Genomic DNA, 27274 nt, shown 5'->3' with positions numbered 1-27274 from the left:
TTTGAATCCGGTTGGTCTGACTTCGTAAGTCCTTTACTCAATAAGCCCACTTGCTTCTCAATCGAGAATTGCCCAAATTTGGGGAAATGTATGCGTGTAAAACCGTCAAGAAAACGAGGTAGGTGAGGGCTTATACTGTATTTGGCTTATTGGACGAGGATGGGGGAGATACAAGGGAAGGTGCCCGGATGAGCAAAGCCCTGGAGTCTGAAGCTTGCACGTGGATTTAGCCCAGTCAGAAGACCCTTCGGCCCCAAGAGAACACCTACCCTTTCGGAATGGTAAGTGGCAAGTGATGTCGGAGAGGTGAGTTGAGCTCTCCTAAACAGGAGGAAAAGTAAGCCAGACACCAAAGTCTAAAGCTTTGCTGCAGTTGCATAAATGCAAGTGCTCGGAAACGAAGGAGCAGACAAGACCAAGGGAATGGGGACGCTTTCCTTGAAAACATGGTCATTACACCAAACCATACACACCTACTCCCGAAACTCCCAAGAACTATAGCTTTAAGAAGTACGACTCCAGCATCACGTGACCCCCAAGCGCCAGGCTCTTTCGCAGCACCTTCACAATGACCAATCGCGTGGCTGGAAGCCCCCTGGGGGGGCGGGCACTTCGCAAGGTGCTCGCCGATTGGCTGCGCTTCTGGATGCGGGGCCTGAGCGGTGCGAGAGGGAATTAGTGCGAACTAGCTGAGAGGGAGCAGCCACTGCCGCTACAACTGCCGCTGTCGCCGCCGCCTCGGTAGCCACCTTCGCTCGCTAGAGCCCTCAGGTGAGCAGGGCCTCTCAGGCCCAAGGACTCCCTGTCCTGCTGCGGGCTGTGCACTCCGACCCGCATTAGAGCCCGCTCCGCCGGGTGCCCGCCCCCTTCGCTGACCACGTGACCCAAGTTCGGTAACCCTTGACCTCCTGCACCTCACCCCACCACCTCAGGATCTTGGATGAGTGAAGCGGGGTGGGAGGATGCCCAGCACCGAGGCTGGTAGAGGTCAGTCCCCACGCTTCCTTACCAGTGTGGCTAGTGGCTGAGGATGCCGAGGGGAGGCGAGCAGCGGGAGATCTTGGTCCGAGGCCGGACTTTGTGGGTCTTAATGGGGGCACAACATAGGGACACTCCCTCCGCGGCCTTCTCGGGGCAGGACTCCTGCTCCCATTTTACAGATGGGGAAACAGAGGCTTGACAGCGATCCATCGGCGGGTCTGCGGCGCCAGGTCTTTGCGCTGGGACTTCAGGCCTTGTTTCCCACACAGCCCGCCACTCCCGATGGTTAAGAACAAGAGTTTCGAGCCCCTGCGCCCTACTTGGTGCTTGTTGGGTGATCTTGGGGAAGTCAGTTAACATTTTCCCCATCTGAGGTTTGATTTCCTTGGCTATGAAATAGACACAATGCTTACATACCCGTCTCGTTGTTCCTGAGGGTAAAATGAGGTATCAGCACTTAGCTCAGTGCTTAGAAAAAGAGCTTTTCTTTATTCATTTTTTTCAGCACGTGTTTATTGAGGGCGTATTATGTGCCGACGCTGTGTCTGACGCTGCTAGGGATGCAAAGGTGAGCCAACCGGTGCGATCCTTGCTGGCATGGAGTTTACAAACTAGTGGGGAGGTAGGTGTTGATCGGAGAGTTACACGCCCTGGCTGGTGTGGCTCAGTGCGCTGGTCACGGCTTCATTCCTGGTCCCAGCATGTTCCTGGGTTGCTGCCGGTCCCCAGTTGGCAGCGTGCGAGAGGCAACAAATCCATGTTTCTCCCTCCCTTCCCCTCTCTCTAAAAATAAACAAAATCCTTTTTGAAGAGTTACACAAATATATAATTACAAACTGATAATTGCTTTGAAGGCGAAGTATGGGGACATCATGGGGGGGTCTGAGAAGACTTCCCTGAGCAGGTGACATTTGAACAGAGATCTGAAGAAGTCAATAGGCATTCACTAGACCGAGGCATCAGGGGGTGAAGGAGAGCGTTTCTAGTGGAGGAGACAGAACGTATGGTCGTTCTAAAATAAGGTGTTTTTGAGGAAGTGAAGAGGCCTTGGGCAGGAATGCAGAACACAAGAGAGCGTGGGAAGAGGTGTAGCAGAGGCAGGCACACGTGCAAGGCCTTGGAGCCATGGCACAGGTTTGTTCTTTATCCCAAAGGCAGTGGGGACCATTGGGAGAAAGACTGCAGGGACGCCAGTAGGATGCCCACTGGGTTTAGGGACCTGGAGGTCACTGGTGACCTGGTGAGTCCTGCCAGAGAGGAGAAGTGGGGCAGTGCCTGGGTGGGTCACTGTGGAACCCAGCCTTGCTTCCCGCGGGGCTGGTGCCCACGGGGACCTGTCTTCGAATTGTGTTGGGTGTCTTTTGGAGTCTGTCACAGCGCAGTTTTGCATTAAGTTCTTATTCTGCCATATCCTATAAACTGAAGAGCAGTTTCCTGCTTTTAGGCCTTGCAGCCAAACTGGGGAAGGCCCGACACAGGCAAAAGCCCAGCGATTAAAAGCTTGACAGTCGCAGATGGCATATGGGTCAGGCAGGCAGACCTCAAAGGAGCCGTGAGGAGGGGGTGGGGGCTTCGGAGCAGAGAGGGCAGCAGGCCAGCCTGAGCACTGGGCGGCGGGGCACAGGCAGGCCGAAGACACCGCGCCTGACCTACTGGGGATTGGGGGCCAAACACAGAATGCCATACTGGGGTGTTAGGGCTGTCCTTTTCTTTTTCTTTCTTTCTTTTTAAAAATACTTTATTTATTTTTAGAGAGAGGAAGGGAGGGAGAAAGAGAGGGAGAGAAACATCAATGTGTGGTTGCCTCTCATGCTCCCCCAACTGGGGACCTGGCCCAAAACCCAGGCACGTGCCCCGACCTGGAATTGAACCAGCGATCCTCTGGTTTGCAGGCCGGTGCTCAAACCACTGAGCCACACCAGCCAGGGCTGGACTGTCCTTTCATAATCAGTGGGGAAGTATTGAAGATTTTTGAACAAGGGAATGCCAGGTAAAGTAGTGTTTTCATCAAGATTTAGTAGCTAGTGGTTGTAGCAAGAATCAGAAGGAGGAGGGCGTGAAGTTTCTGTTTATAACGAGCAGTGGTAACGTCTTCCGTTTGTGTAGTGGATCGGCCCGTGACTTTCTCATCCACCGTCTCATTCTGTTCTCGTAGCAGCCCCGTGAGTTCGGAGGGCAGGGATTGTGGCGGGGTGGCTTTTCAGACTCCCCCCCCCCCCCCAGCTCCGCAGGGGCCATGTCAGAACGGGAAGAGCGGCGGTTTGTGGAGATCCCTCGGGAGTCCGTGCGACTCATGGCAGAGAGCACGGGCCTGGAGCTGAGCGACGAGGTGGCGGCCCTGCTGGCAGAGGATGTGTGCTACCGTCTCCGAGAGGCCACCCAGGTACGCACCCCGCGCCCCGCGCCCCCAGCTCTCCCTGGCTACCCCTCCCACGGGGGTTTATCCGCTAGCCACATCGGGCCCCTCCTCCGTGCTCTGGGAGAAGGCAGCGGACATAGGCCTGCCTGCCCCGGGCTTCCCGCAGACAGCACTCGCTGGGCGTCGTCTCGTGGGCTCTTGGCGAGAGCCCCGGGGGGCAGTCTAGTTCGTAGCCACACTCTGCATGTGAGACACTGAGGCCCAGACAGGGACCGTGACACTGGGGGCATCTGTGTGAGAGCGGGGCTGGGGCCCAGGCTTTCTGATCGCCGGTCTGGTACCGTCTGGGCCTCCTCCCCAGGCTGCCCGTCTGCACTCGGGGCCCCGCATCCCTGCCCCCTGTCGCCTGACTCTGTCCCTCCCCTCCCAGAATAGCTCTCAATTCATGAAGCACACCAAACGACGGAAGCTGACCGTGGAAGATTTCAACAGGGCCCTCAGGTGGAGCAGCGTGGAGGTGAGCGGGGCACGGGTGGCAGCGGGCTCAGCTGGCGTGTGCCCCCCTGCGTGCCAGGCTCAGGGCTGGCAGCGCCGTGAGACACGGAGACCAAATGCACCCACGAGGAAAGCTCAGAGCAGCCGCAGGCTGGGTGCTGCGCTCAGGCCCCTGAGGACTGTGCGTTCAGAAGAGGGGGAGAGGAGGTTAGCGAAGGCTTCGGAAGAGATGGGACTGGGGCTGGCCCTTCACGGGAGCGTGGGCTGAGACAGGCCGGGGGGGTGGGGGGAGGGCGGGGCCCGGGCAGCGTGGGTGTTAGCGTGTCCTGCATAGTGGTTCTGGGCAGAGCCGAGGGAGGAAGGTCGTGTTTAGAAGAGAGTGGTGTTTGCACAGTTGGGTGAGTGTGAGGGAGAGGACCAGTAGCCTGGGGGGTGGGACTCAGAGCCCCTGTGGATCTGGGAGGATGAACCACGTTCTGCCTCTGGACCCGGTGAACTCCGGATACATCAGCCGAGTTCCAGAGATGGGCCGGAGCCCCCCCCCCCCCCCTTCAGGATTTCTGGACTTCCCTCAAATGAGGCCCCTGCCCTGGTTGGGAGAGCGCCTCTTTCCTCCCTGGATTCAGCCTGCTCTCCCACCCTCTCCTTGCTCAGGCGGTGTGTGGTTACGGATCGCAGGAGGTGCTGCCCCTGCGCCCCGCCAGGGAGGGTGAGCTCTACTTCCCTGAAGACCGAGAGGTGAACCTGGTGGAGCTGGCCCTGGCCACCAACATCCCCAAAGGCTGTGCCGAGACGGCTGTGAGAGGTGACCGCCAGGGTCCTTCCTGGGGTGGGAACGAGGGCTGGGTTGTCAGAGGAGTCGTGACGGGCTGGCTGGCAGATAGGGTGCACAACTCAGAGGGTGTGTGGTGCCACAGGGGGTGGGACCCCAGGCTGAGCCGTCTCTCTGCTCTGGTTCTAGTCCATGTCTCCTACCTCGATGGCAAAGGGAACCTGGCACCTCAAGGATCGGGTAAGGCGTCCTATGGGAAACGGGCCCTCTGGTGGAATCTTCCTCCCTTCGGAGGTGAGGGTGCTGAGTCTTTATCTCACAAGTGACACCCTGTCCTGAGTGGGCACTGGTCCCTCCAGAGGGCTCAGAGCTGGAGACAGGAGCACAGACCTGTAACCAATCATGATGCTACATGTTGGGTGCTAGCACACAAGTCTGGGTGGCATGCTGGGGTCCCTGAGGGGATGTGCCTCACTTCCAGAGTCTGCTGAGCAGAGCCTGGGGCTTAAGGACTGAGTGGGAATTTGCCTGGCAAGGAACGGGTGGGAGGTAGCGTACAGGGCACAGAGGCGGGGAGAGCTCGTAAGGTCAGGCTGCTGCGAGGGACTGCCAGTGGCTCTGTGCGCTGGGAGTCCTGTCTGAACAGGTTCCTTGTGGGGGGGCCGTGGGAGAGTGGGGGTGGGGGGATGGCAGGCGAGGGAGGCCGAGAGAGGGCTGGACTCTCTACCCTGACCCCCTCCTGCCTGTCGTCCTGCAGTGCCCAGTGCTGTGTCTTCACTGACTGATGACCTTCTCAAGTACTACCAGCAAGTGACTCGGGCTGTACTGGGGGACGATCCACAGCTGATGAAGGTGAGCGAGTGGGCCCCAATTTGGGACACAAAGTCCAGCTTTCGAATTGTCACACAATTCTTTCAATGCCTGCGTCCTGTTCTCTCCACACTGCCTGACGTGTGGGGAAGCCGCTCTGCATGGGGGCGAGGGGGTGGGGGTTGGTGCCCTGAGACTGGTTCTCCTGCAGGACTGACTCTCCTTCCTCCTCTGGGAGCTACCCTGTCCCTTAGGGAAATGGGCAGCTCAGCAGGGCCCTTTGGGGGCTCAGGTATCGGTGTCCTTAAGTCCGGAGCCCACTCTCGAGTGTCTGCTGCCCTGGGGCTAGGTGCGGCCTCCACACTGCCGGCCGGGCCTGCTCTTCGGTCCTTAGTCCCCGGGCCTCGCGCCAGCCCCTGCTGCTTCAGCCTCTGGGGCTGCACAGGCCCTGCTGGTCAGTCCCCTTCTGTCCAGCATCAGATGAGCGCTAGTTGGGTGGTCTCCCCAACCATGTGGCCTCTGTTCAGGGCTTTACATCCTCCGTGTCTTCACATGTCTGTCTGGCTGCTGTTTTTCCCTGGGAAATTTGGAATGTTGCTACCATACATTTCTGCCTTGGAAGCTTGGCCGCTGTTCTCCAGGCGCAGGGCAGGGGCTGCGTGGGGACCCTGGGCACTGCGCTCCTTCCTCACGAGCCTGTTGTCTGCTTTCACAGAGCTTCAGCTTTGGGGCTTGATCCGGGGGAGCTTGGAGGGCACAGCGGGTGGAGGTTTGGGGCTAAAATAGTTTAACTCACTGTTTTCTCTGTTTATAAAAGCAGTGCCAGCATGTTTATTCTAGAAGTACTGTAATAGAAAAACACACAGAGTGGGAAGTGAAAGTCTCCTACAGAACCACCCTCACCATTTTTCCTGTGTGTAAGCAGTGATTACTCTAGCATAAGCCAAGTGGGGTTATCAAAACATCTAGTTTTAGAACAGCTGCTTTTCTCAGTTAAAAATATGTTGGTGGTGCCCTGGCTGGATGGCTGAGTTGGCTGGAGTGTTGTCCTGTATCACCAAACGGTGGTGGCTTCCTTTCCCGGTCAGGGCACATACGGAGGCTGCAGGTTTGATCCCCAGTCGGGACACATATGGGAGGCAGCCAGTCGATGTTTCTTGCTCGTTCTCTCTCTCTCTCTCCCCCTTCCTCTCTCTCTAAAAACAATAAAACATACCATTGAGTGAGGGTTTAAAAAAATATTGGTGGTGACAGAAGAAGATTTGACTGGGCGGTGGGCACACAATGCGATATACAGGTGATATATTGTAGAATTGTACACTTGAAACGTATATAATTTTATTAACCAATGCTAACCGAATACATTTAATTTTTAAAAAAGATGAAAAAATGGTAGTATTTAGGTTGTGTTCAGTTTTTTATTACAGACAGTGCTGTGTGTGGGTGTGTGAGTGGGTTTCTTTTCTATTGCGTTAACTTTATAGAAGCAGAATTGCTGAATCAGAGTATAAACATTTAAAATGTGGTACATACGTGCTAAACTGACCTTTTAAAAAAAATGTCAGTTCCTACCTGGGGCTGGTGCATCCAATGGAGTCTGGCCCCTTCCTTTCCAGATTGCTCTCCAGGACCTGCAGACCAACTCCAAGATCGCGGCGCTCCTGCCTTACTTTGTTTATGTGGTCAGCGGGGTAAGTGGCCAGGCTGGGCAGGGGAGGAGGTGACCCAGCAGCACTTAGGGCTCAGGCAAGGGGCCAGCAGAACGGCGGGCTGCTGTGGGCCCTCCGTCCCCCTGAGCGACTCTCTTCCACCCGCAGGTGAAATCCGTGAGCCACGATTTGGAGCAGCTGCACCGGCTCCTGCAAGTGGCGCGGAGCCTGGTTCGGAACCCACACCTCTGCCTGGGGCCCTACGTCCGCTCCCTGGTGGGCAGCGTCCTCTACTGCGTCCTGGAGCCGCTGGCTGCCTCCATCAACCCCCTGAATGACCACTGGACTCTGCGGGACGGTGCTGCCCTCCTTCTGAGCCACATCTTCTGGTAGCTTCTGGGCCGGCAGTGAATGGGGGGGCAGCCGCAGAGCTGCGTGGCGGGAGCGGGAGGCGGCTCTGAGGCCCTGTGTTCAGAGGTCAGAGCCTCTCCCCTTAGAGCTGCCCAATCACCGTGCCGTGGCGCCCTGGGATTCTGCCCGTGGGCGACACATATGCCAGGGGTTCGGCCCTCCAGCTGTCAGGTCCTGCACGTCACCCCTAGCCACCTCGTTCGCTTGCCCCAGGGTGCCGTACAAGTGCTGCCTCCTCTGTGTGCTGTGACCTCACCCGCGCTCACTGAACGTTGCTCCCGCAGGACGCACGGGGACCTCGTGAGCGGGCTGTACCAGCAGATCCTGCTGTCGCTTCAGAAGGTCCTGGCAGACCCTGTGCGGCCCCTTTGCTCCCACTACGGGGCTGTGGTGGGGCTCCATGCCCTGGGCTGGAAGGTGAGGACCCTGGCCTCTCTCACAGAGCCCTGGCGCTCCCACTTGTGATGGGAAGCATAGTACTTGTGTGTCTTTTATCATGAAACGGTATGTGCTTGCTGCTGCTGTGTACTGAGTTCTTGCCTTAGGCCAGCCTCACTGACAGCCTTTCTTTCATTCTTTTTTAATGCTTATGTCCAAGTTAATTAGATACTTCTATTTTTTCTGTGTACTTATTTGCTTATTTTTATTGAATTTAGTGGAGTGACATTGGTTAACTGACTTTCTGTATATAATCATCTTATCCTTTCAAAAGTCCTGCATGGCAGATATTAACACAGCATTTCATAAATTCCTGCCTGTTCTACTTTATCATGTTAAGGAACTACCCCTCACTTCCTCTTGTACTGAGTATATTTTAAACGGGAATAGATAATTGAGCTTGTCAATACCTTTTAGCATCTGTAGAGACTATCCAATGATTATTTACCTTAGTTCTGATAATTTGACAGGTTTGGTTTTTATTTATTTTCGAAGAGAGGAGAAGGGAGGGAGAAAGACAAGGAGAGAAACATCACTGTGTGGTTGCCTCTTGTGCACCCACAACCAGGGACCTGGCCCATAACCCAGGCATGTGCCCGGACTGAGAGTCAAACTGGCGACCCTCTGGTTTGCAGGCTGGCACTCTGTCCACTGAGCCACACCAGCCAGGGCTAATTTGACAGGTTTTATGAATGGATTTTTCTGCTGAACCACTCTTGCCTACCTGGAATAAGTTCTGTTTGCTGCTATTGAGATTTTTATTGGAATCACACTGAATCTATTAGATCAGTTTGTGAGAGAAGTGACATCATTAATTCTTTTTATCCACAAATATGTCATATCCGTCTTTGAAAAATTTTATTGCTTTACAGTATATTTTATTGCTTATGCTATTATAGTTGTTTTCCCTTTGTTCCCCTCTGCCCAGTACCCCTGTTCCTTCCAGCAATCCCACCCCTCTTAGTTCATGTCCATGGGTCGTGCATATAAGTTCTTTGGCTTCACCCTTTCCTATATTATTCTTAACTTCCTCCTGTCTATTTAGTACCAACCAATTATGCTTCTTAGTCCCTGCACCATTTCCCCATTTCTCCCCCCCCCTCCCAGCTGATAGCCCTCCAAATGACCCCCATACCTATGATTGTTCCTATTCTGGTTTGCTTAGTTGGATTTTGTTATTTTTTAGATTCAGTTGTTGATCATTGTGAGTTTGTTTTCATTTTAATGTTCATAACTTTGACCTTTTTCTTAATAAGTCCCTTTAACATTTCATATAATAATGGCTTGGTGAAGCCCTGGCTGCTGTGGCTCAGTGGATTGAGCGTCGGCCTGCAAACCAAGTGTCGCTGGTTCAATTCCCAGTCAGGGCACATGACTAGGTTGCACGTCAGGTCCCCAGTTGGGGGTGCAAGTGAGAGGCAACCACACAGTGATGTTTCTCTCCCTTTCTCCTTTCCCCTCTCTCTAAAAATAAATAAATAAACAAATTAATTAAAAAAAAAAATAATGGCTTGGTGATGATGAACTCCTTTAGTTTTACCTTGTCTGGGAAGCACTTCCTCTGCCCTTCCATTCTAAATGATAGCTTTGCTGGCTAGAGTAATCTTGGTTGTAGGTCCTTGCTTTTCATCACATTGAATACTTCTTGTCATTCCCTTCTTGCCTGCGAAGTTTCTTTTGAGAAATCAGCTTATAGTCTTATAGGCATCCCTTTGTCGGTAACTCTCTTCTCTTGCTGCTTTTAAGATTCTCTATCTTTAACCTTTGTCGGTGTAGAAACAATTGACTTGTGTATTGATTCAGCTACTTCACTAAACTATCATTTGTCTGTAGATTCTTTGGGGTTTTTAATGTAGATCAAGCATATCATGTACAAACAATGATATTTCACTTCTTCTAACCTTAATGCCTTTAATTTCTTTTTATTATTTCATGCTCGGACCACTAATACCATTTTACATAAGATATGGGCAACTTTGTCTCATTTCCAATTTTTAAAAAGTGCTAATAACCTTTCCCATTAAGGTTGTTTACTTTGTGTGTTTAGAGATAACCTTTCTTAGATTAAGAAAATTATGTTCTTAGTTTTGTCACTAATTTATGTTGAACTTTTATCAAGTACTTTTTCTATACCTTTTGAAATGAATCAAATTTTCTGCTTTATCTGTTAATGTGATAATTGTCTAGATTTCACCCCCTGCTTTTAAAACTTATTTGCATATTTAAAAAATCATGCATTCCAATAACAAATCATCCGGACAACAACAACAAAAAAGGCACTCTGATTAAACTGCATTTTAGTGCCTGCAGGACACCTTGGACCAGCGTGGTTTTGACTCTAAATTTCACTGTCCCATCCAGCTCATTCCTTCAACAACATGCAGGTTCTTTCTTTCCCTTCCCTCCTAGCCAGACAGGTTGATGACAGGCAGGTGCAGCCTTCATTGTCAGTAGTTCTTTCCTTTTGAAGGCAGTGGAATTTCCTCTTGTGTTTGTCTTCTTCAGTTTTGACATCATATTTCTCAATCTCAGCCAAATTGGTTTGTCAGACATGGCTGCAGAGGAAGTGGAATGAGGTGCCCTAACCAGCGGAGTCCCGTCTGCTCAGTGGCTGCCACAGAGTACCAGGCAGAGGCTGAGATTTTCTAATAGTAAACCATCTTTACGTTTCTAAGATAAATTCAGTTTGGTCATGGTATAGTCTTTCAGAAGATCTAAAACTTTATGGCAATAGAATGCATTTTCTAAAAGCTGCTGCGTTTACTAAAATTTTAAAGGATTTATTTATACTCATGATTTAACTTAATCATGTGTCCTTTCATCTACTGTCCTTGTTTGGTTTTAGGGTCAGGGTTATATTGGCCTTACAGAATGAGGTAGGGAGTGTTTCTTTTTTATATTTGTTTCAGTAAGATTGAGATGCTCTTTCCCCTTGAATGTCTGTAGACTGTAAAATTTGGCATGCTGTTTTCTTTGTGGTTAGATTATTTTTTTCACTTCTATGACCATTTAATGTGTTAAGATACAACTTTAGCTCTAATGTAGCTGCAATATTTTTACATACCACTCATTTAACAACAGTAGATTTATAGTATATATATATTTTTATAGTATATTTTTAAACAAGTTTAGGTTTTATACTTTATTATTTATCATCATCAGCTTTATTTGGAAGTTCTTACAAATTTGCCCTTGTGAAGTTTAGAATTCATCTTTGTGGTTAGATTTTAAATTACTATAGTTATAGAATTATTTAAACTTTCACTTATCTCAAGTCTGTAGCAAGATATATTTTTCTAGAAACGTGTCAATTTTGTCAGCATTTTCAAATCCTTAGGCTGTGGATGACTAACCAGACTCTTATCCATCAAAGCCCAATGAAAATAACCCGAGACCCAGTTTATATCTGAGCAAGGACAGTACTTGCCTATTGATTGTATTAAGGTAGGGGTTGGCAAACTAATTCCCCCTTTTAGCCCTTACATCAGTGATAGGGCACATGTCGATTATAGTGGGTCACTTTATATTGTTTGTCTTTGTACCCGACCTTTACTTCCAGTGCTTAGTGAAGGCTTGGGCATGCCGTAGGTTCCAAATGAATGTCGGATGAGTATGCCAGGCAGGGAATTTAGGAGGACTGAGCCCTGTCCAGTATCAGACAGAAAAGTAGGTCTTTCATTTGGAAAGGGCACTGGACCGCCAGGCAATAAGCAACGAAGAGGCCCTCACTGGATCCCTTTCTCTCCCTTCCAGGCAGTAGAACGAGTCCTCTACCCACACCTGTCCACTTACTGGACAAATCTGCAAGCTGTGCTTGATGACTACTCAGTATCCAATGCCCAGGTTAAAGCAGATGGGCACAAAGTCTACGGAGCCATCCTGGTGAGTGCCAGCCCCTTCCACGCACGAACTCAGCCGGCCTACGTCGTTGCAATACTGGATGGGCCCGGGTGCCTCCTAGACCTCTTCGACCTCCTAATCCCTCTGCTCTTACAGGTGGCTGTGGAGCGGCTGCTAAAGATGAAGGCCCAGGCGGCGGACCCCAGCAAGAGTGGCCCCCGTGGCAGGGGGTGCCGGCGCTCGGATGACCTGCCCTGGGACAGCCTTCTCCTGCAGGAGTCGCCTTCCGGGGGCAGCGCAGAGCCCGGCTTCGGGGCTGGCCTCCCGCTGCCACCAGGAGGCGCGGGGCCGGAGGAGCCTTCCCCGTCGGTGACTCTGGCGGACATCTACCGGGAGCTCTATGCTTTCTTCGGTGACAGCTTGGCCACCCGCTTCGGCACGGGTCAGCCTGCGCCCGCGGCCCCTCGGCCGCCCGGGGACAAGAAGGAGCCGGCGGCAGCCCCCGACTCGGTGCGGAAGATGCCGCAGCTGACGGCCAGCGCCATGGTCAGCCCGCAGGGCGACGAGAGCCCCCGGGGCAGCGGCCTCCCGTCGGCCTCTGCGCTCCCTGCCTCTGACAACAGGCCGCTGCCGCGCGTGCACAGGGCGCGGGGGGCGCCCCGGCAGCAGGGCCCCGGCGCCGGCACCCGCGACGTCTTCCAGAAGAGCCGTTTCGCCCCGCGCGGCGCCCCCCACTTCCGTTTCATCATCGCGGGGCGGCAGGCCGGGAGGCGGTGCCGTGGGCGCCTCTTCCAGACGGCCTTCCCCGCGCCGTACGGGCCCAGCCCGGCCTCCCGCTACGTGCAGAAGCTGCCCATGATCGGCCGCACCGGCCGCCCGGCGCGCCGCTGGGTGCTCTCGGACTACTCGCTGTACCTGCCGCTGTGAGGCGGCCGCAATAAACCCGCGCCCGGAAGTGCCGTGTCCGCGCTCGTGGGTTGCGCCGCAGGAGGCGGGGCTGGGCGGTTGCTCCCGGCCGCGCTTCCGGGGGACGAGGGAGCCATGGCGCTCCACCGCCTGCAGCGCGTCGAGCTCGCGCTCTTTGCCGCCGCCTTCCTGTGCGGGGCCTTGGCGGCCGTGACGCTAACCCAGACTCAGGTGCGGCTGCGGGGCGGCGCCGGCAGTGGGGTCGGGACGCGGGGTGGGGGTGTCCAAGCCTGACTCGGCGACGCCTCTGCGGTCAGGCCCGGGTGCTGCTGGCTCCGCGGGGCCGAGCCGGTGGGCCTGGCGGGCCGCGGGCGGTCGGCGACTAAGTGGCCTCTGCTACTCCGCCCGCCCAGTCATTCAGTCGCTAAAGGGACGGTCCTCCAGGAGTGTAAGCAGTACCGGACACAGCCCCGCCTAGAGGCTCTGTGGGCGCGGTCACGCCTTCATCCTCAAATCCGACAAGTTGTGCTGGGCTACGCCAAGAAATAACGCCTAGCGCAGTGCAGATGACCGAGCTAGCGCATGACTGCAGACAGGGTGATAAACGACAAACAACAGCCATGCAGAAAAGGCTTATGTAAAACAAGCCCATGGTTTCCCTTGTTTACCCTTGCCAGGAAATCTTGTTAATAAAGGCTCGTGTAATCCCCATAACGCAGGCCCTAGTTAGAAAATATCGGAGTTCTTAGGTCGCGCAAGTTCTGGTTTTACTCGGGTTTCTGCCGACGGGAGACCAGAACCTGCGAGCTTACTGAAGCGCAACGTGCTGTATGCCCGCGGCGGGGTTTTCCCCAGCAGGCCCTCTACCGGCCCAGAAAACAGGAAGTGACTGCAAGTAGCTTCTAGTGTGGTCCCGGCCTAGGTTTAATCCCTAATGCCTGCCACGGGCCTGCGTGGAGAGGGCTAACTGAACCCTAGGACCCAGCAACTTCTCTCTGCAGGGCTCCTTCAGTGGCAGCTGTCCCCTGTATGGTGTGGCGGCCCTGAATCATTCCTCCCTGGCCTTAACCCGAGGCTCAGCCCCCTCCCTCTGCTACTTTGTGGCTGGGGCCTCTGGCCTCCTGGCCCTCTACTGCCTCCTGCTTCTGCTCTTCTGGTTCTACAGCAGCTGCATCGAGGACTCCCAAAGGTGACTGCTCCACTCCGAGGGCCAGGGGCTGACGTGGGGGGAGTCCCACCTCAACCGTAAGGCTTGTTCTCTCCCCCCTCATAGAGGCCGGATAGGGCTCCGCATTGCATTGGCCGTCTCAGCCACAGCTGTCTTCCTGGTCTTAGTGTCTGCCTGTGTCCTTCGGTTTGGTACCAGCGCCCTCTGCAATTCCATCACCTCTCAGAACACTACCATTAGGTAATGGGGGGCGGGGGCTGGCCCCACGGGGCTACCTTCCCTCTGCAGAGGGGAGCCTATAACCCCCTTTAAGTCCCCACCAGTTGTTCTCCAAGGACACCAGGGTACAAGAGTATTTGGGCCCCATCCTGCCTTCCTCACAGCTGTCTTTTTGACCTCACAGCTGCTCAGAGGCCCAGAAAACTCCATGGACACCCCCTGGAACTGCTCTGCATTTTTACTCCAATCTACACAATGCTGAAGTAAGGTCCTGGGATATGAAAGACTGGGTGGAGACCCAGGGATACACAGTCCTAGAAACATCTAATTGCATGGGTGCCCACCAGTGAGAAGCTGAGAGGCGCCGAAGGGCTTGCCAGCCTGACAGCAGTTAAGAGTGGAGTGGGTGGGGCTGGAACGGAGATGACCCACTCCTCACACTCCTGTTCCCATCTCCCACAGAATGCTTCTTGGGTGAATCTGGTATTGTGGTGTGTGGTCTTGGTGCTCCAGGTCGTGCAGTTGAAGTCTGAAACCACCCCATTCCGGCCTCTCGAGAGGGGGGACCTTGAGTGGAGCTCTGAAACTGATGTTCTGGTTGGCCCACGCCATTCCCATTCCTGAAGAGTAACCAGAGTGCCTCTGGCAGCCAAGTGTAACGTGCCCGAGTGCCTGCAATCCTCCTGCCCCCACCTGCCCAGTTTATGCTGGGAGCCTGTTTTCCCTCCAAGAGGGAAACATGATGCTAGGCCCCTTCCACCTCTAACAGCTATTTGTGTACCAAAATATTATTATTACTTTTTTCCTTCATCTTGACAATGAGTTCTTAGCGTTAAAGCACTGGAGGTAGGTTGATGGGAGGAAAGAGTAAAGACTACACGGACAGATCCAAACTTAACAGGTACATTCAGGTACCGGCCGTTGGGGGTGACTGCCTTTATTTGCTGTTCATGCATCTTGGGGCCCCTTGTGTTACTCTGGTTGTCACCCCACGCCTAGGTTCATTTTTTAATCCCTTCCGGGAGGGGTGAGTGTCCTGAAGTTTTCTCACAAGCTACGGTAGGCACCCACAGTGTTGTCAAAGAGTTTCGTGTTGGGGAAATGTCCAGCTTTGTCCAAGAGGAAGTAGAAGCGTCGACCTTTGACCTTTAGAGGCAACATGGCAGGGACTTCACCCCGGTGGGCCATGCAGGACACTTGGTTCAAGGGAACAGTGAAATGAGCAACCAAGCCAAAGGGGGCATGCGTGGTGAGGATCACCTGCTTCCCTCCAGCCCGCAGCGTCACCGAGCGCACAGAGCGGAGGGAGAAGAGAAGACCAGCAGCAAGTACCAGGGTACCTGCAGGAAGAGCAGATGGGGTGAGGGGTTTTCACTGGAAAGCCAGGCAGCACTCCTTCCAGTGCCCATGAATAAGAGAAATGGCTGTGACGAAAGTAACATTTATTGAACTCCTCTTACACCCCAGATCCCCGTGTTACTCATTCCTCCCAACAACCTTAACAGATGTTCAACCCTGTTTTAGTAAGAAAACAGGTCCAGAGCTTAAGTAATTTCCTTAGGGTCGCAGAGCGAGAGGCTTGGTGCTCGGGGACGCCGTGTCCAGCGTCCCACACTCCTGTGGGGGAGTGGCCTGCCCACCCATCCTGCTCTCGTAGAGGGGCGGGCACCCCCACCCTCGCACACCCAGCCGAAGCACAGAGGGTCACGCCCGGCACCGCGCGCGCTCCTGGTGGGAAGCCAGCCCACACCTTACCGATGGCGCCGCAGCCGATGGCCAGACCGTAGCGCCAGAGAGCGGCGCGCACGTCCAAGCGGCCGCGGTCTGGGAGCTCCGCTGCCGGGGGCCGCACGGGGACCGGGGGTCGGGCCAAAGCTGCCGCAGCCAGGGAGGCCCAGAAGATGCCCTGGCCGGCGCAGAACAGCCCGAGGACCGTGAAAAAGCGGCCCCGCTCGTGCTCGAAGAGCAGCACATCCCGCGGCGGGGTCGCCTCATGCAGGGTCCGGCGCGTGGGAAGGCCCCGCACCGCGACCAGCAGCCGCACTAGCCACCTTCTCCCAGGCGCCGCCATGGCCGCAGCGCCACATCCGGGGCGGGACTTCCTGCCGGTGGGCCCCGCCCCACTTCCCCCTTAACCACGGGCGCGGCGCAAAACAATGCGGCACCCAAGGCACGGAATACAATATCACTCTTTATCTTAAAAAGTCGGGGTCCGTGGGGACTGGGGGGTTCTGGGGTTAAGTACGCAAAGCACCTCAGTCCTTCGGGTAGTTTAGTGTCAGTTCTACAAAGTAACCTTTGGCTTCCTGGCACCGGTGAGGCTCGGTATCTGAAAGTCTTCCGGTCTTCCAGAGTCTTCCAGAAGGAGGTGAGGCGAGGGGGCCGGCAACCCTCCCTCCTGGTCTCTCAGTCACAGGGCGGCCTCGGGCAGGGCAGAGAGGAGACGGCAACCTCGACAAGGCGACATCAGTATCCAAGGACTACTTACAGGGGGCTTTTTCTGGGACTAGGGATCACTTCATGAACGCCACCTCTGGAATTTCACCCTTGGCCTGGGAGCAAAGCGAACGGTCAGTAGAGCCAGACGCCCCCACCCCCGATGACGCGACCCTCTGCAAGGCCCAGGGACCTGCCTTTTTCCAAAACACTGTGTTCCCAAACTTTACCTTGAGATGAGTGAAGGCCTGGGCGGATCTGGTGTAGTCCCAGTTGTTGTCCTGAAGGCACCTGGGGCGGGAGAACCGGCACCTCCGTTAGAATCAAAGTGCAGTCACCATGATCACTAAATGCCACTTCAGAATCCCACTTGCCAAATTATTCGTGCACAATTTACACACATGAAAGGTTTAGTAGAAATCCAAATGTATATTGATGGTCTGTTGAACACAAAGGAATATTAAACAGCTGTCGAGAAGACTAAGGTGATTTTTATATGGCTAGGGGAAGGTGTTCACGGGGTGAGGAACAATTTGCTGCAGAACTGTGTGTGTGTGTACGCATGGAAACTTTTATGGACGTTTTTTAAGCAATAAAAACATTTTGGCTGTTAAAATTTCAGGAGTACTCACTAGTCACTGCTAGCCCCACTTCAGTTTACCCCTGTTTGTACGGACGCCCAGCACTCACTTCTGGGACCACTCGAGGTTCATGCCGGACTGTGTGGAGAAGGCCTGCAGCATTTCCTGCTGCTCCGGGGAGAGGGTGGGCACCGGGCTGGAGGAGGGCGTGGGCGCAGGCATGGCGAAAGCTCTTTGGATCTCATCGGAGCTGGCGTTCCGCACAAACAGCTCGTCGTTTACAATGCACAGCCTTGGGAACAGAACATAAGATAGAACCTCATCCTCGCAACATCATTCCTATGCTCACTGACATTTCACACTCAGATTCTAAAATACTACAAGGTCCTCCCCCTCCCCTTTCAGCTATTACCTTTTATCATTTTATTGATATGGACTTGTCAAGGACTCCACGATCAGGTCATGCACCAGGCACGCCCAAATGTCACATTCTGCCCCAAACCACACACAGTTCCTAGCTTACCCTGAATTGCTGGCTGGAACAGCGACGAACGTCCGCGTGAAGGCTCGCAAAGAGTCCCGAGACTTTCCATCCACTGCAACGATAACAATGGTGATGACCCCTGAGAGTCGCTCACACTTTGCTTACAAACGGCTTCTCAAGTAAGTTATTTGACACAAAGAACCCTCAGTGGGGCAGATGGGGATGACTGTGTGTGTGCAGGGGTGCAGAGGTGGGGAGGAGTGTCAGGTCAAAAGGACAGTGAAAACCACTACCCTCCCGCTGACGGAGTCTGTGTGCGCCAAGCCTGCGTCAAGCACTCTGTAAGTCACCCCACAGCGCCGCTATGGGATGGCTATTAATAAACCTTTTTTACATATAGAGAATCTGAGGCCCAGAAGTAATGTAACTTGCCCACAGGGACGCAGGAGCAAGATTGGGATAGAAGCTCGGACCTGTCTGACTCCCAAGTCTGTGTCTTCCTAATTAATCCTCAGGCTTCTCACATAATGTCCCAGACAGGAAAGACTGGTAGAGAGGGGAGACCAAATGAAGATGGTTTGGGGGCAGAAGAGCAGAAGGCCAGGGAAGAGGAAAAAGAAGGTAGCTGAGAAGCTAAGTGCTGAGAAAGACTATCCAGGGGAAGGACCGCTCCGTGAACAGAACTCCCAAGATGCTTACCTTCCTTGAAGACCCCATTGACAGAAAAACACAGCAATGTGTTCTGAAAGAGAAGAAACATCGCTAGCATGCAGGCTCCTAGCCAGAGCCTAAGGCCCCCTCACCTCTGAACCGCCCCTTCCCCAATCCCAGGCTGTTAGGGCAGAAATAAGTGCTTACGGTTTGGGCGCTTATGTCTACCACAAAGGAATTGACGTCATGCTGAGTTTTGGGCAACTCATTGAGGAAGGCAACGACGTTGAGCCTTGTGTGCTTCAGCAGCCGAAACCGCAGGGCTGTGGGGTGCAGAAGCCAAGGGTAGCAGCTGCCCTGCACTCCTGAGCCCCATGACTGATGCCTCCCCACCCTCCTCTCCCATCCCGTTCGCTCACATCACCCACTTACTCGGGTCTTTAAGTTTCTTCACATTCCTGCTATCCTTGAAGTACTCGCCCAAGTTGCTTCTGGGGAAGAAGAGGAAAAGGAGATGGTGGTCAGAGCAGTGTGGGTGCTAACAGGTGCAGGCCGGTCCTGGGCGGGATGCTCACCGGGAAGGGTTCTGGGGGGTGAAAGGGATGCTCAGGGAGCAGCAGGCCCCATCATGGTAGGCGTCCAGGAGCCGCTGCCGGTTTCCAGAGTCATAAATTGCATAGTACCTGTGGGGGAGACAGAGGGAAGGTCTGCACTTCACAGTCTGAATCCACAAAGGGACCCGAGAGCGCCCAAAAGTGAGTTGCGCTGGGGCTAGCCCCCTCTCCCCCGCCTCAGGGGGTCTGGGACACTTACTGCTGCAAGAAGTGCAGGACCAGATTCTTCAGGGTCTCTGTTCCAAAATAGCTTCCCTGGAATCAAACAGATGTATATGGGACCATGTAACCAATACTCTCCTCCCCAAACAAGTTCTAACTCTGTCCTCCCTGCTCACCTTGCAGGGCGGTAACGTCGTGGGGGCTTCAACGTCAAAGGCAATTGGTGGGGGCAACTCATGGCCATCCTGCGGAAAGGAAGGGACAGCTGCTATGCTTGAGCCCTCCCGCCCTCCTCCTCTTTCTAAAAGTAAATAAATAAAATCTGAAAAAGAGAAGTTATGGACTTACCAGGCGTAATAATTTGGGAAAGCGTTCACGAATGGCGCTGTCAAGAACGGGACAGAAGTGAGTGACGCTTCAGAGCCACGGTGCCTCCTGGGCTGCTCTAGGAGCAAATACACCAACACCCGACGGACAGCCCATCCCATCTTGCTCCTTCTCTCCCTCCTCCCCAGCCTCTGAGCTCCAAAGAAAATGGTCCCACTCCCCACCTCACCTGGGGCACCCAGAAATGACTTGAAGGCTGACTCTCTTCTCTCTGACCCCAAGTGCCACAGGAGCAGCACTGGCGGCCCAGGCTTTTAGCCCAGGCCTTTCTTTCCCTCCCTGCCCCCCTTACCTTCTACCTACTCACCTGTGCAGCCCCGGGAGGAGGGAGTGGGGTGGGAGCCCAGGGGCTCCGCTGCCTCAACGGGTATCCATCAGTTCTGCCAGGTCTGGCCGTGGCCGAGACCAGAACACACCACAGGGAGGCACAGGGTGTGGGGCAGGGAGACGAGCGAGGCCGGGATCAGGAAGAGGGAAGGCCAAGGAAGGAGCAAGGGAAAGAAAAGAAGAGAAAGAGAACAGCAGGACGAGGCAGGGGCAAGGGAGAGAAGGGAGGAAGACAAAGAAGTAGAGAGAAAAAGGGGAGAGAGAGAGAGAGAGAGAGAGAGAGAGAGAGAGAGAGAGAGAGAGAGAGAGAGAGAGAGAGAGAGAGAGAAACTACAAGGCAAGGAAGCATTTAGCATGGAGAGAAGACCAGAGGGAAGAAGGTGACACCCTGACACAGCCCTTTCTGTCAGCTGCCCTGTGCCCTGTGGTCCAAGGTAGAAACGGGAAACAAAGCCTTGCTGCGGGGAGAGGGCAGTTGATGTCAGCTAGGTCTCTGTCGGCCACCTGGGTCCCGATCTGAGCTGGGCGTGGGAAGCGAAGCAGCCATGGGGGAAGGAGACCTCCCTCAGAAGGGGTGAGGGTTCAGGCCTCTGCAAAGTTGGGGGGGTGAGGGTCTGTGCCCCACCTCTGTTGGCCCCCAAGTTCTCTCCTGATGGCCCCTCTGCGACTGTGCCTGTCTTAGGTTGTTCCTTCCCTGAGGAATCTTACCCGTCTCTGGCTAACCAGCCATCCTGCGGGGCCAAGCAGGGCGATGTGAGGTGTGTGAGGAGGGGAGAGGCAGCACCCCTGCCAACAGGGTCGTTCGTGTCTCCTTGGTAGCCTGTGCCCCCATGGCCTCCACGCCCAGCACCTGCCTTGGGACTCCCTCGCCTGCTGGCGGGGCCCCGGCTCTGGTCACATGTCTTGGGAAACCCAGGTTTCTTCTCCAGGGAGGGCCCAGCTCACACCCCTGGGCGAGAGACAGATCCATGGTACCAGCCACCAGGCAGCTTCAACCTCAGCATGAGCAGAAAGCCCAGGCAACAGGTGTGGGCAAACGGGATCCGAGAAGAGGGTCCCTCTTGGCAAAAGGACAAGAGGGGCCAGTACAGGGCAAAGGAAGAATGGTCCGTCGGCAGGCAGTCCCACAGGGAGGGCTTTCTCAGCCCAGGGATGCCAAGGCTCTTTGCACAAGACAACTCCAGGTATGGGGCATATATACACCAGACACCCCCAGTCACGGTAGAAAAGGGGAGGTGCCCTTCCTGGAACAACAGGGCAGGGAGATTCTAGAAAAGGCTGTGGTCAAGAAGGAAGGAGAAAGGCCACAGAACCAGCAAACAAGCAGTCAGGTTGAAAAAGACAAGGAAAGGAGACATGGGCGAAGCTGGGTGATATGGACAGACGAACAGGAGGAGCACGTGATCCTCCCTGTGCACAGGTGGTTCCGGCTCAGGGCTGAGCCTCTGTAGGTGGGCACTGGTCAGGGTGCGGTAACCCAGCCTCCCAGGGGGTGAGGTCCCTAGGAGGGGAAACAGAGGCTACAACTAACCTGACGTAGGCGGACTGATCACGGAAGGCGTCGCTCAGGGGGTTTCCTACGAGCCACAGTTCTTCTAGCTTCAGCCCTTTTACCTTGTCCAGTTCCCGCTCAGATTTCAACTGCAAAGGACGGGGAGAAAAGGCAGGAGAGAGACTCTGGTAAAGAGAGCCAGCTTGAGGCCCACACCTCAACCCCACCCTCATCTCTTAAATCCCTTCCTTTGCTCTTGCCACCAGCAGGCAAGTCCTCTTTACTCTCTGCTCACCCCAACCAGAACACACGCAGATCTCAGTTCTCACCTCATTTCCGGAGAGGTTTAGGATCTTCAGGTTGGGTGCTTTCTGCACAATGCTGGACATGTCATCCAGCCTATACAGCTTGTTATTAGTCAAGTTCAAGGACAACAGCTGTGGGGAGAGGAGCATTTAGAGGAAGCATCACCAGGGAGGGCATCAGAGACAAACCTGCCTCCCAGCCCCATCCGATCTATCCCACCCTGCTTCCTCCTGCCTAGTAACGGGGGCAAAGGCCTCACCTCAGGGATGTTTTCCCCAATGATTTGCAGGGTGGCTGCCATACAGCTTCTCCGATTCAGGACAACATCAATGTTCTGGGCCACAAGATCTTCAGGAAGAAAAGGGAAGTGTGAGGAGGTCTGCCTAGGCCAGCGTCAGCATGAAACCGTTCTCTGTCCTTCCCTGCCTAACAGATCCCCCAGTCTCCGCCTATCTGAGAACTGCTACCAACAATAATACCTGGGTCTGAACGGAGGCCTTTGAGATCAAGCGCTTTTTGGGAGCCATCGTATCGTTTGCTCATGATCAGCTACAGAGGGAAAAAGAGGTTTCAGTGGTCACTGGGGTAGTGTATTTGGGGATGGGGGTGGCACAGGGATATGAGAACTGCTGGGATGGGGGTAGAAACACACAGGACTTGAGCCTGCCTCACCTTTAGCTGCTCCACCTGCTCTGGCTTCAGTTCATTCTGTACAGTAAGCGGCGGAGGAGAGGAGTTGATGATGATAGATATCTACAGGCAAAACATGAAGGGCAGGGTGAACTCTACAGAAGCTTAAGCCCCAGGACCAAGACCCAGTGCCCTCAGCACAATCCCCACCTCCAGCCAAGCCAGGCCCTTCATACACACCCTTCGGTTCTCCTGATCCAAGATCTTATAGTTGACAGCCTTCAATGCAGAGGCGGTACTAGCATCCTCAACAAAGAACTGGGCCCGTGTGTTTTCATAGTGAAACTGCAAGAGAAGACGAGAGCAATAGACTTGGAGCCCAGAGTCCCTGGCCCACCTGGCCCCTCCGCTTTCCTTGGCGCTCAGCCGGCCACTCAGGCCTTAACTTACCTCAATGGGGGTGAAAGGGACACTGCACTTGCTCTGAATCATACTCAGGAGCCATGACTTGTCATATTTCCTGCCATAAGGAATCTACATGAGAGAGAGAGAGAGAGAGAGAGAAGGGAACAATATGTAACTAAGGCTGAACAGCAGATCCAATCTAGCGCTCCTTTATAGTTTGTCAAGCTTTAAAAGATTTTTGAAAGAAAACACTAGTTGCCCTGACCGGCATGGCTCAGGCGGCTGGGCATTGTGCTGCAGCACAAAAGGCCACTGGTTCAATTCCCAGTCAGGGCACACCCCTGGCTGGGGTGAGCAAGAGGCAATGTTTATCTCACACATCAATGTTTCTCTCCTTTTCCCTCTCACTAAAAATAAATAAATTAAATCTTAAACAAAAAAGAAGAAAAAAAACACACTAAAGGTTTTCTACTCAAGCCAGACATGGACTCTCTAACCTCCCTATCTATTTATACTTGCTATTCACCCAAAGAATCAGATTGTTTGATTCTAAAAGTTCCAAGATATTATTTATCTCGTACCTGCTCCTCAGAGAAGTCAAGGGGCCCCAACCTCACAACTTGGCTTGAGCCCAATGGAGACCTCCAGAGCAGTTATCCTACCTTCCAACCAGTTCCCTCGTTTCCCTTTAGATGGCCTCTCCTTTCCTCCCAATCCTGCCAGTCCCTTCTACTCCTCATCCTACCCTCAGGTGCTCTAAGATATTGATGGTTAGGAGAAAGGACGGATACCTGACTGTGGAGTAAATGGCCAAGAAGACTGATTTTGTGATGTGAAGAGTAAAAACCTCCCCTCTGGGCCCAGCCCCCGCTGCCCCCGCACCACCTACTTCCCAGCTGCTCACCGTAATCTTAAACCAGTTCTTCGAGGTCCCGTCCTGGCCGGTGCCGGCCCCTCCTCTCTGTGGAGGAACTCTGTCTCTCCGCACAGTGACGTGAATGCGGTCTCGATCATGCCAGTTATCGCCCCGGCGATTGGGTCGCACAATGTAGGGGTTGCTGTGGGGAAGCAGAGAGTAAGAGAATGTCCTCTTAAAGACCTTGCTGCACCGTTTTCAGGGCGACAGCAAGGACTGTTCAACCACTAAGCTGGTCCTGGCGTGTCTCACCTTGGTAGTAGGAAGGGAAATATCATGCAGTCAGAGGGCTACATACACAAACATGTCCCGAAGTCAAACCAGAACAACTGGTTACTTACTATCTTACGCGAGGAACATCCTGGGCATCACTCATTGCCACATCTCTGTCGTCCTCATCAAGGCGGGAAGACCGAAGGCCAGCACCTCCTCTTCCAGGCCTACGGTTCCCCTCGCCACACTTCCACCGGAAAGGACCTTGGCCTTTCTTTCTTCTTTGAGGGAAACTGACGCGATCATCGTGCTCTAGAGTTGGAAACAGAACAAAAATTAGAAGACATGTCACTGGTCTAGACTGCCACAACCGCGAGTCTCCACCCAGCACCCAGCTGGATGACATACACACTAACGAGAGCGGCCACCCTCCCTGCACACTCCTGTGCCTGCCCAGAGAAAGAACCCCCTCTGCCGGCTGGCAGCATCAAGGAAAAATCATTGGGAAACGCCAGGGCTTTTGAAAGATGAAGCAGAAACTGAACCACAGAGAGGAGAAACAGAATGTGGAAGTGGGAGTGACCCAAAAGTGGAAACCGACACAGCTCAGACCCTCTGGAAGTCACCTGAAACCTGTTTTCACTCAGTCTCCCAAATCTACTAAATTCACTCAGTATTTGGATAATGGCTTCTCTTTCATCCCCTTCAACCAATCAATCACAATTAATACAACCACTTTCAGTAAACAATGGCTTCTTTTTATCTGTACAGTACAAAGGTCAGTTACAATTATGACCAATTTAAGGACTTCTTTAAAAGGCTTGTTCTCAAACTGCCACTCTGAAGTTTTGGGAGTGAGCGCTTCATTTCCTTAGCCAGAAACGTCTCTTAACTCGTTAGAAAAATCCTAGATGTAGGTTCCAGTGGCAGCTAGGGTGTTTAACCAAGGGTACTCAAAATACTCTCCAGGAATATGACCCTCTGAACCTCGGTGTCTAGGAATGGCTTATTAAAAAAATCCCCCATGATTGCCCCAAAAGGTCTGTCTAATGCAGTACTCTGCAAACAATAAACTTCAGAAATGACTCTAGAAAAAAAGAATAAACAAACAGAAGGCACAGCTAACATTCACTGAAAACTCTCCAGTGCCAGGCGCTATGGTACTTACTACGAATGATCTTAACAGACGCATGGATACAAACTTAGAAGGTGGATACTGTTTCCACCTGCATCAAAGGGGTGGGAACGAGGCCTGAGACTGTAACTCACTCTGGCTTGCTGGGGCTGGCTCAGGATTGAAACCGCGCTGTCGTGCCCCAAATCACTACCCTGGCCCTAGTGTACTGTTTGTTCTACCATCGAGCTGCTGTGTAGCCGAAAATATGAAGCCGATGTCAAAACCGCAGGAAGTGGGGCAAGACCGACTGGACCCGACAGATAAAAGAGCACAGGTAGCCCATGAGCAGGGCACTGACTCACATTAAAAAGAGTCTGGCCGCCAAACTGAAATGACAGGGATCCACCACCCACGAAGTTCAAAGGAATCTCGTCACCCCAACGCCGAGCAACCAGCTGAGCCGCAGCTCCTCGTAAGGTCAGAATTCCGGAGTCAATAACACGGGCGCCCTCCCTCGAGTCCAGCCAGGCCTCTCCGGGTAGCCTCGCCCCCCGCCCGCGCCGCCACCGTTCCCCGATGGCCCCTCGCGGCCTCGCGCCCCGGGGCTGCGGCCTACGCTGGCGCCGCCCACCCGGGCCCCAGATCGCCCCGCTTCCCCCACCCCGGGGCCAGCACTTACCGTTGTATGACTTCCCCCCTTCCGCCATGTCACAGGGAGAAGCGGTCGGGCTCAGGCGCAGGCCGAAACGCCACCAAACGTCCAAACGCCCAGGTACCCCAGGTCGAAGAGCTCCTACGCCTGGAGCCACCGCATTTATGCGCCCAAACGCGCGGCTCGGCGTCGACGTCCCCAGGTGGTGGGTGGTGCCGCCAAGAGTGCCTGACTGCTGCGCGTGCGCACTGGGCGAGCAATCGCGCTGTGGGGCGGGGTTCCACGGTTGCACGCCCCACCCAAGACACCAGGTTGCCAAGCGGCGGGCTGGGGCTGATTCGCAGCTCCACCTGTTTCATCCCCCCGCCTCTACGCCGGCTCCTCCACTGTTATCGTTGAAGGGCAGGCTGCTGAAGCCCAGGGCTCCTAAAAGAACGGAGAATGGGGGTCACACGAGGGACTCCCGACGAATGGGACGCTCACAGAGCCCCCCTAGAGGAATCCAGCCAGTGTTTGTCTAGATCTGCCCTCTGCAGATTTATGCTTCGCTTTTCTCGCCTATAAGATGGATTGTAAACGTAAGCTCCGGGAGAGCAGGGGCCTGGACTAATTCATGGCTCTCTTTAGCCTCGGGCTCAGCACCGTGCTTGGCACACAGCAGGAACTCAAACTATTTACGGGCCTGGCCAGTGTGGCTCCGTGGATTGAGCGAGCGCAGGCCGTTAGAAGGGGAGCCGGTTCAATTCCCAGTCAGGGCACATGCCTACGCTGTGGACCGGGTCCCCAGTGGGGGCGCGGGAGAGGCAACCACACATTTATGTCTCTCCCTCTTTCTCCCTTCCTCCCTTCCGCGCTAAGAAATAAATAACAAAACAGAAACTAGTTGTGAAATTCAATTTCTGACCTATGCACACCCCCCACCGCCACCAGGAAGCTTTGCAGTCAAATGAGAAGCTGATTTGTCAGGCTTTTAGTGAGCAATTGTCTTCACATTCCCCCGCCCGCCCCCCACCCCCCCGCCCACAGATGTGCTGTGCTAGGCTCCACGTGGTTTGTCAACCAGGTGATGAAAATTCTAGCCAGACCACCTGCTAAAAAGAGGCCAAGGGGAGAGGAAATAGTAAAATGCCAGGGCTGTCCCCGGGTGGTGTGGCTCAGCAGACTGAGTGCTGGCCTGCAAACCAAGGGGTCACTGGTTCGATTCCTTGTCAGGGCACACACCTGGGTTGCGGGCTGGGTCCCCAACGGGGGGCACACGAGCGGCAACCACACATTGAGGTTTCTCTCCCTCTCTTGCTCCCTCCTTTCCCCCCATCTCCAAAAATAAAATAAAGTCTTAAAAAAAATTTTTAAAAAAACGCCAGGTCTAGGAAAGACACAGGTTCTCCTGGAGCCCCTTGCCCCAAAGTACTAGAGCCAAGCCGGGGTACGGTGACTACTGTCTCTATAGCCTGAGCTTCCTTTGTGATGTATGACATGGGAGGTCTCCAGTAACCTCATAATGATGTGATTGCGGGTCACCTCCCTGGAGGGTAGGTATTGCAGGCAGGTCTCCCATTCTCCTGTGACTGGCTTGGAGTTGGTGAGGGGCTTGGAGGGGGCCAAGAGCCTCAGCTGGAGCTGGGAACAAATTCTTCACTTTTCACTCCTGGCAGCAAAGCTCCTACATCCATCCAGCTTAAGGAAAAACTGAAGCCAACCAGAGGATGCAGATGAAACAGATCCAAATACTGCTGAAGATGGTCCTGGAAGCTGCCACCAATCAGGGACCTGCTTCCCCCTTGGAAGGGAAGTTGCCATGCTGACGAAGTGCTGTTGCACTTGGTTTTCCTGCCTGGAGGCCCCTGTGCACA

At 54.0% G+C, this 27274-nt stretch overlaps 4 protein-coding genes across 6 annotated transcripts; 2 read left to right on the top strand and 2 right to left on the bottom strand.

Moving 5' to 3' along the window:
- The first annotated feature begins 638 nt into the window (after positions 1 to 638).
- On the top strand, positions 639 to 12710 carry TAF6L (TATA-box binding protein associated factor 6 like). Of its 3 annotated transcripts, none has more exons than XM_090260123.1 (12): positions 639 to 987; positions 1487 to 1549; positions 3205 to 3364; positions 3771 to 3857; positions 4490 to 4640; positions 4797 to 4847; positions 5365 to 5459; positions 7034 to 7108; positions 7235 to 7455; positions 7762 to 7894; positions 11669 to 11797; positions 11912 to 12710. In XM_090260123.1, the coding sequence occupies exons 2-12, from the start codon at positions 1542 to 1544 to the stop codon at positions 12680 to 12682; spliced, it is 1881 nt and encodes a 626-aa protein (XP_090116249.1). In that variant the 5' UTR covers positions 639 to 987; positions 1487 to 1541; the 3' UTR covers positions 12683 to 12710. The 3 variants fall into 3 exon arrangements, with proteins under 3 accessions (XP_090116249.1, XP_090116264.1, XP_090116258.1); XM_090260138.1 differs by lacking the exon at positions 639 to 987 and adding an exon at positions 2874 to 2971 and having other exon boundaries at positions 1489 to 1549; XM_090260132.1 differs by lacking the exons at positions 639 to 987; positions 1487 to 1549 and adding an exon at positions 1554 to 1603.
- Positions 12711 to 12761: 51 nt separating this feature from the next.
- TMEM179B (transmembrane protein 179B) lies at positions 12762 to 14831 on the top strand. Its single transcript, XM_090260151.1, has 5 exons — positions 12762 to 12892; positions 13663 to 13850; positions 13935 to 14069; positions 14233 to 14311; positions 14511 to 14831. Exons 1-5 carry the CDS (start codon positions 12797 to 12799, stop codon positions 14670 to 14672), a joined length of 660 nt encoding a protein of 219 aa, XP_090116277.1. The 5' UTR covers positions 12762 to 12796; the 3' UTR covers positions 14673 to 14831.
- Positions 14832 to 14937: 106 nt separating this feature from the next.
- TMEM223 (transmembrane protein 223) lies at positions 14938 to 16184 on the bottom strand. Its single transcript, XM_090260110.1, has 2 exons — positions 15804 to 16184; positions 14938 to 15388 (listed from the first exon to the last, which is right to left on the bottom strand). The coding sequence occupies exons 1-2, from the start codon at positions 16117 to 16119 to the stop codon at positions 15096 to 15098; spliced, it is 609 nt and encodes a 202-aa protein (XP_090116236.1). The 5' UTR covers positions 16120 to 16184; the 3' UTR covers positions 14938 to 15095.
- A 213-nt stretch (positions 16185 to 16397) lies between these two features.
- On the bottom strand, positions 16398 to 25652 carry NXF1 (nuclear RNA export factor 1). Its single transcript, XM_090260102.1, has 21 exons — positions 25449 to 25652; positions 23781 to 23964; positions 23428 to 23581; positions 22569 to 22652; positions 22359 to 22463; positions 22161 to 22241; positions 21968 to 22037; positions 21748 to 21836; positions 21512 to 21619; positions 21222 to 21331; positions 19325 to 19361; positions 19153 to 19221; positions 19014 to 19069; positions 18776 to 18883; positions 18633 to 18691; positions 18408 to 18523; positions 18249 to 18291; positions 17589 to 17661; positions 17175 to 17357; positions 16715 to 16775; positions 16398 to 16600 (listed from the first exon to the last, which is right to left on the bottom strand). The coding sequence occupies exons 1-21, from the start codon at positions 25474 to 25476 to the stop codon at positions 16562 to 16564; spliced, it is 1857 nt and encodes a 618-aa protein (XP_090116228.1). The 5' UTR covers positions 25477 to 25652; the 3' UTR covers positions 16398 to 16561.
- Positions 25653 to 27274: the final 1622 nt, after the last annotated feature.

Source organism: Furipterus horrens, unplaced genomic scaffold, assembly GCF_987537825.1.
Source record: "Furipterus horrens unplaced genomic scaffold, mFurHor1.1.pri manual_scaffold_2, whole genome shotgun sequence".
Taxonomy (NCBI): domain Eukaryota; kingdom Metazoa; phylum Chordata; class Mammalia; order Chiroptera; family Furipteridae; genus Furipterus; species Furipterus horrens.
Note: the sequence above shows the minus strand (reverse complement) of the source record. Positions and strands in the feature narration are given on the sequence as shown.

Bases quoted from the DNA above. Each gene is read 5' to 3' on its own strand.
- TAF6L (XM_090260123.1), top strand. The intron at 4,641-4,796 runs GTGACCGCCAGG...CTCTGGTTCTAG, and splicing joins TGCCGAGACGGCTGTGAGAG to TCCATGTCTCCTACCTCGAT. The intron at 7,109-7,234 runs GTAAGTGGCCAG...TTCCACCCGCAG, and splicing joins TTGTTTATGTGGTCAGCGGG to GTGAAATCCGTGAGCCACGA.
- TMEM179B (XM_090260151.1), top strand. From the start codon at position 12,797: ATGGCGCTCCACCGCCTGCAGCGCGTCGAGCTCGCGCTCTTTGCCGCC. The intron at 12,893-13,662 runs GTGCGGCTGCGG...TTCTCTCTGCAG, and splicing joins TGACGCTAACCCAGACTCAG to GGCTCCTTCAGTGGCAGCTG. The intron at 14,070-14,232 runs GTAATGGGGGGC...TTGACCTCACAG, and splicing joins TCTCAGAACACTACCATTAG to CTGCTCAGAGGCCCAGAAAA.
- TMEM223 (XM_090260110.1), bottom strand. From the start codon at position 16,119: ATGGCGGCGCCTGGGAGAAGGTGGCTAGTGCGGCTGCTGGTCGCGGTG. The intron at 15,389-15,803 runs GTAAGGTGTGGG...CTCTTCCTGCAG, and splicing joins CATCGGCTGCGGCGCCATCG to GTACCCTGGTACTTGCTGCT.
- NXF1 (XM_090260102.1), bottom strand. From the start codon at position 25,476: ATGGCGGAAGGGGGGAAGTCATACAACG. The intron at 23,965-25,448 runs GTAAGTGCTGGC...TTCCAACTCTAG, and splicing joins AGGGGGGAAGTCATACAACG to AGCACGATGATCGCGTCAGT. The intron at 21,620-21,747 runs GTGAGGCCTTTG...CTCTCCCCACAG, and splicing joins TTGGGGAAAACATCCCTGAG to CTGTTGTCCTTGAACTTGAC.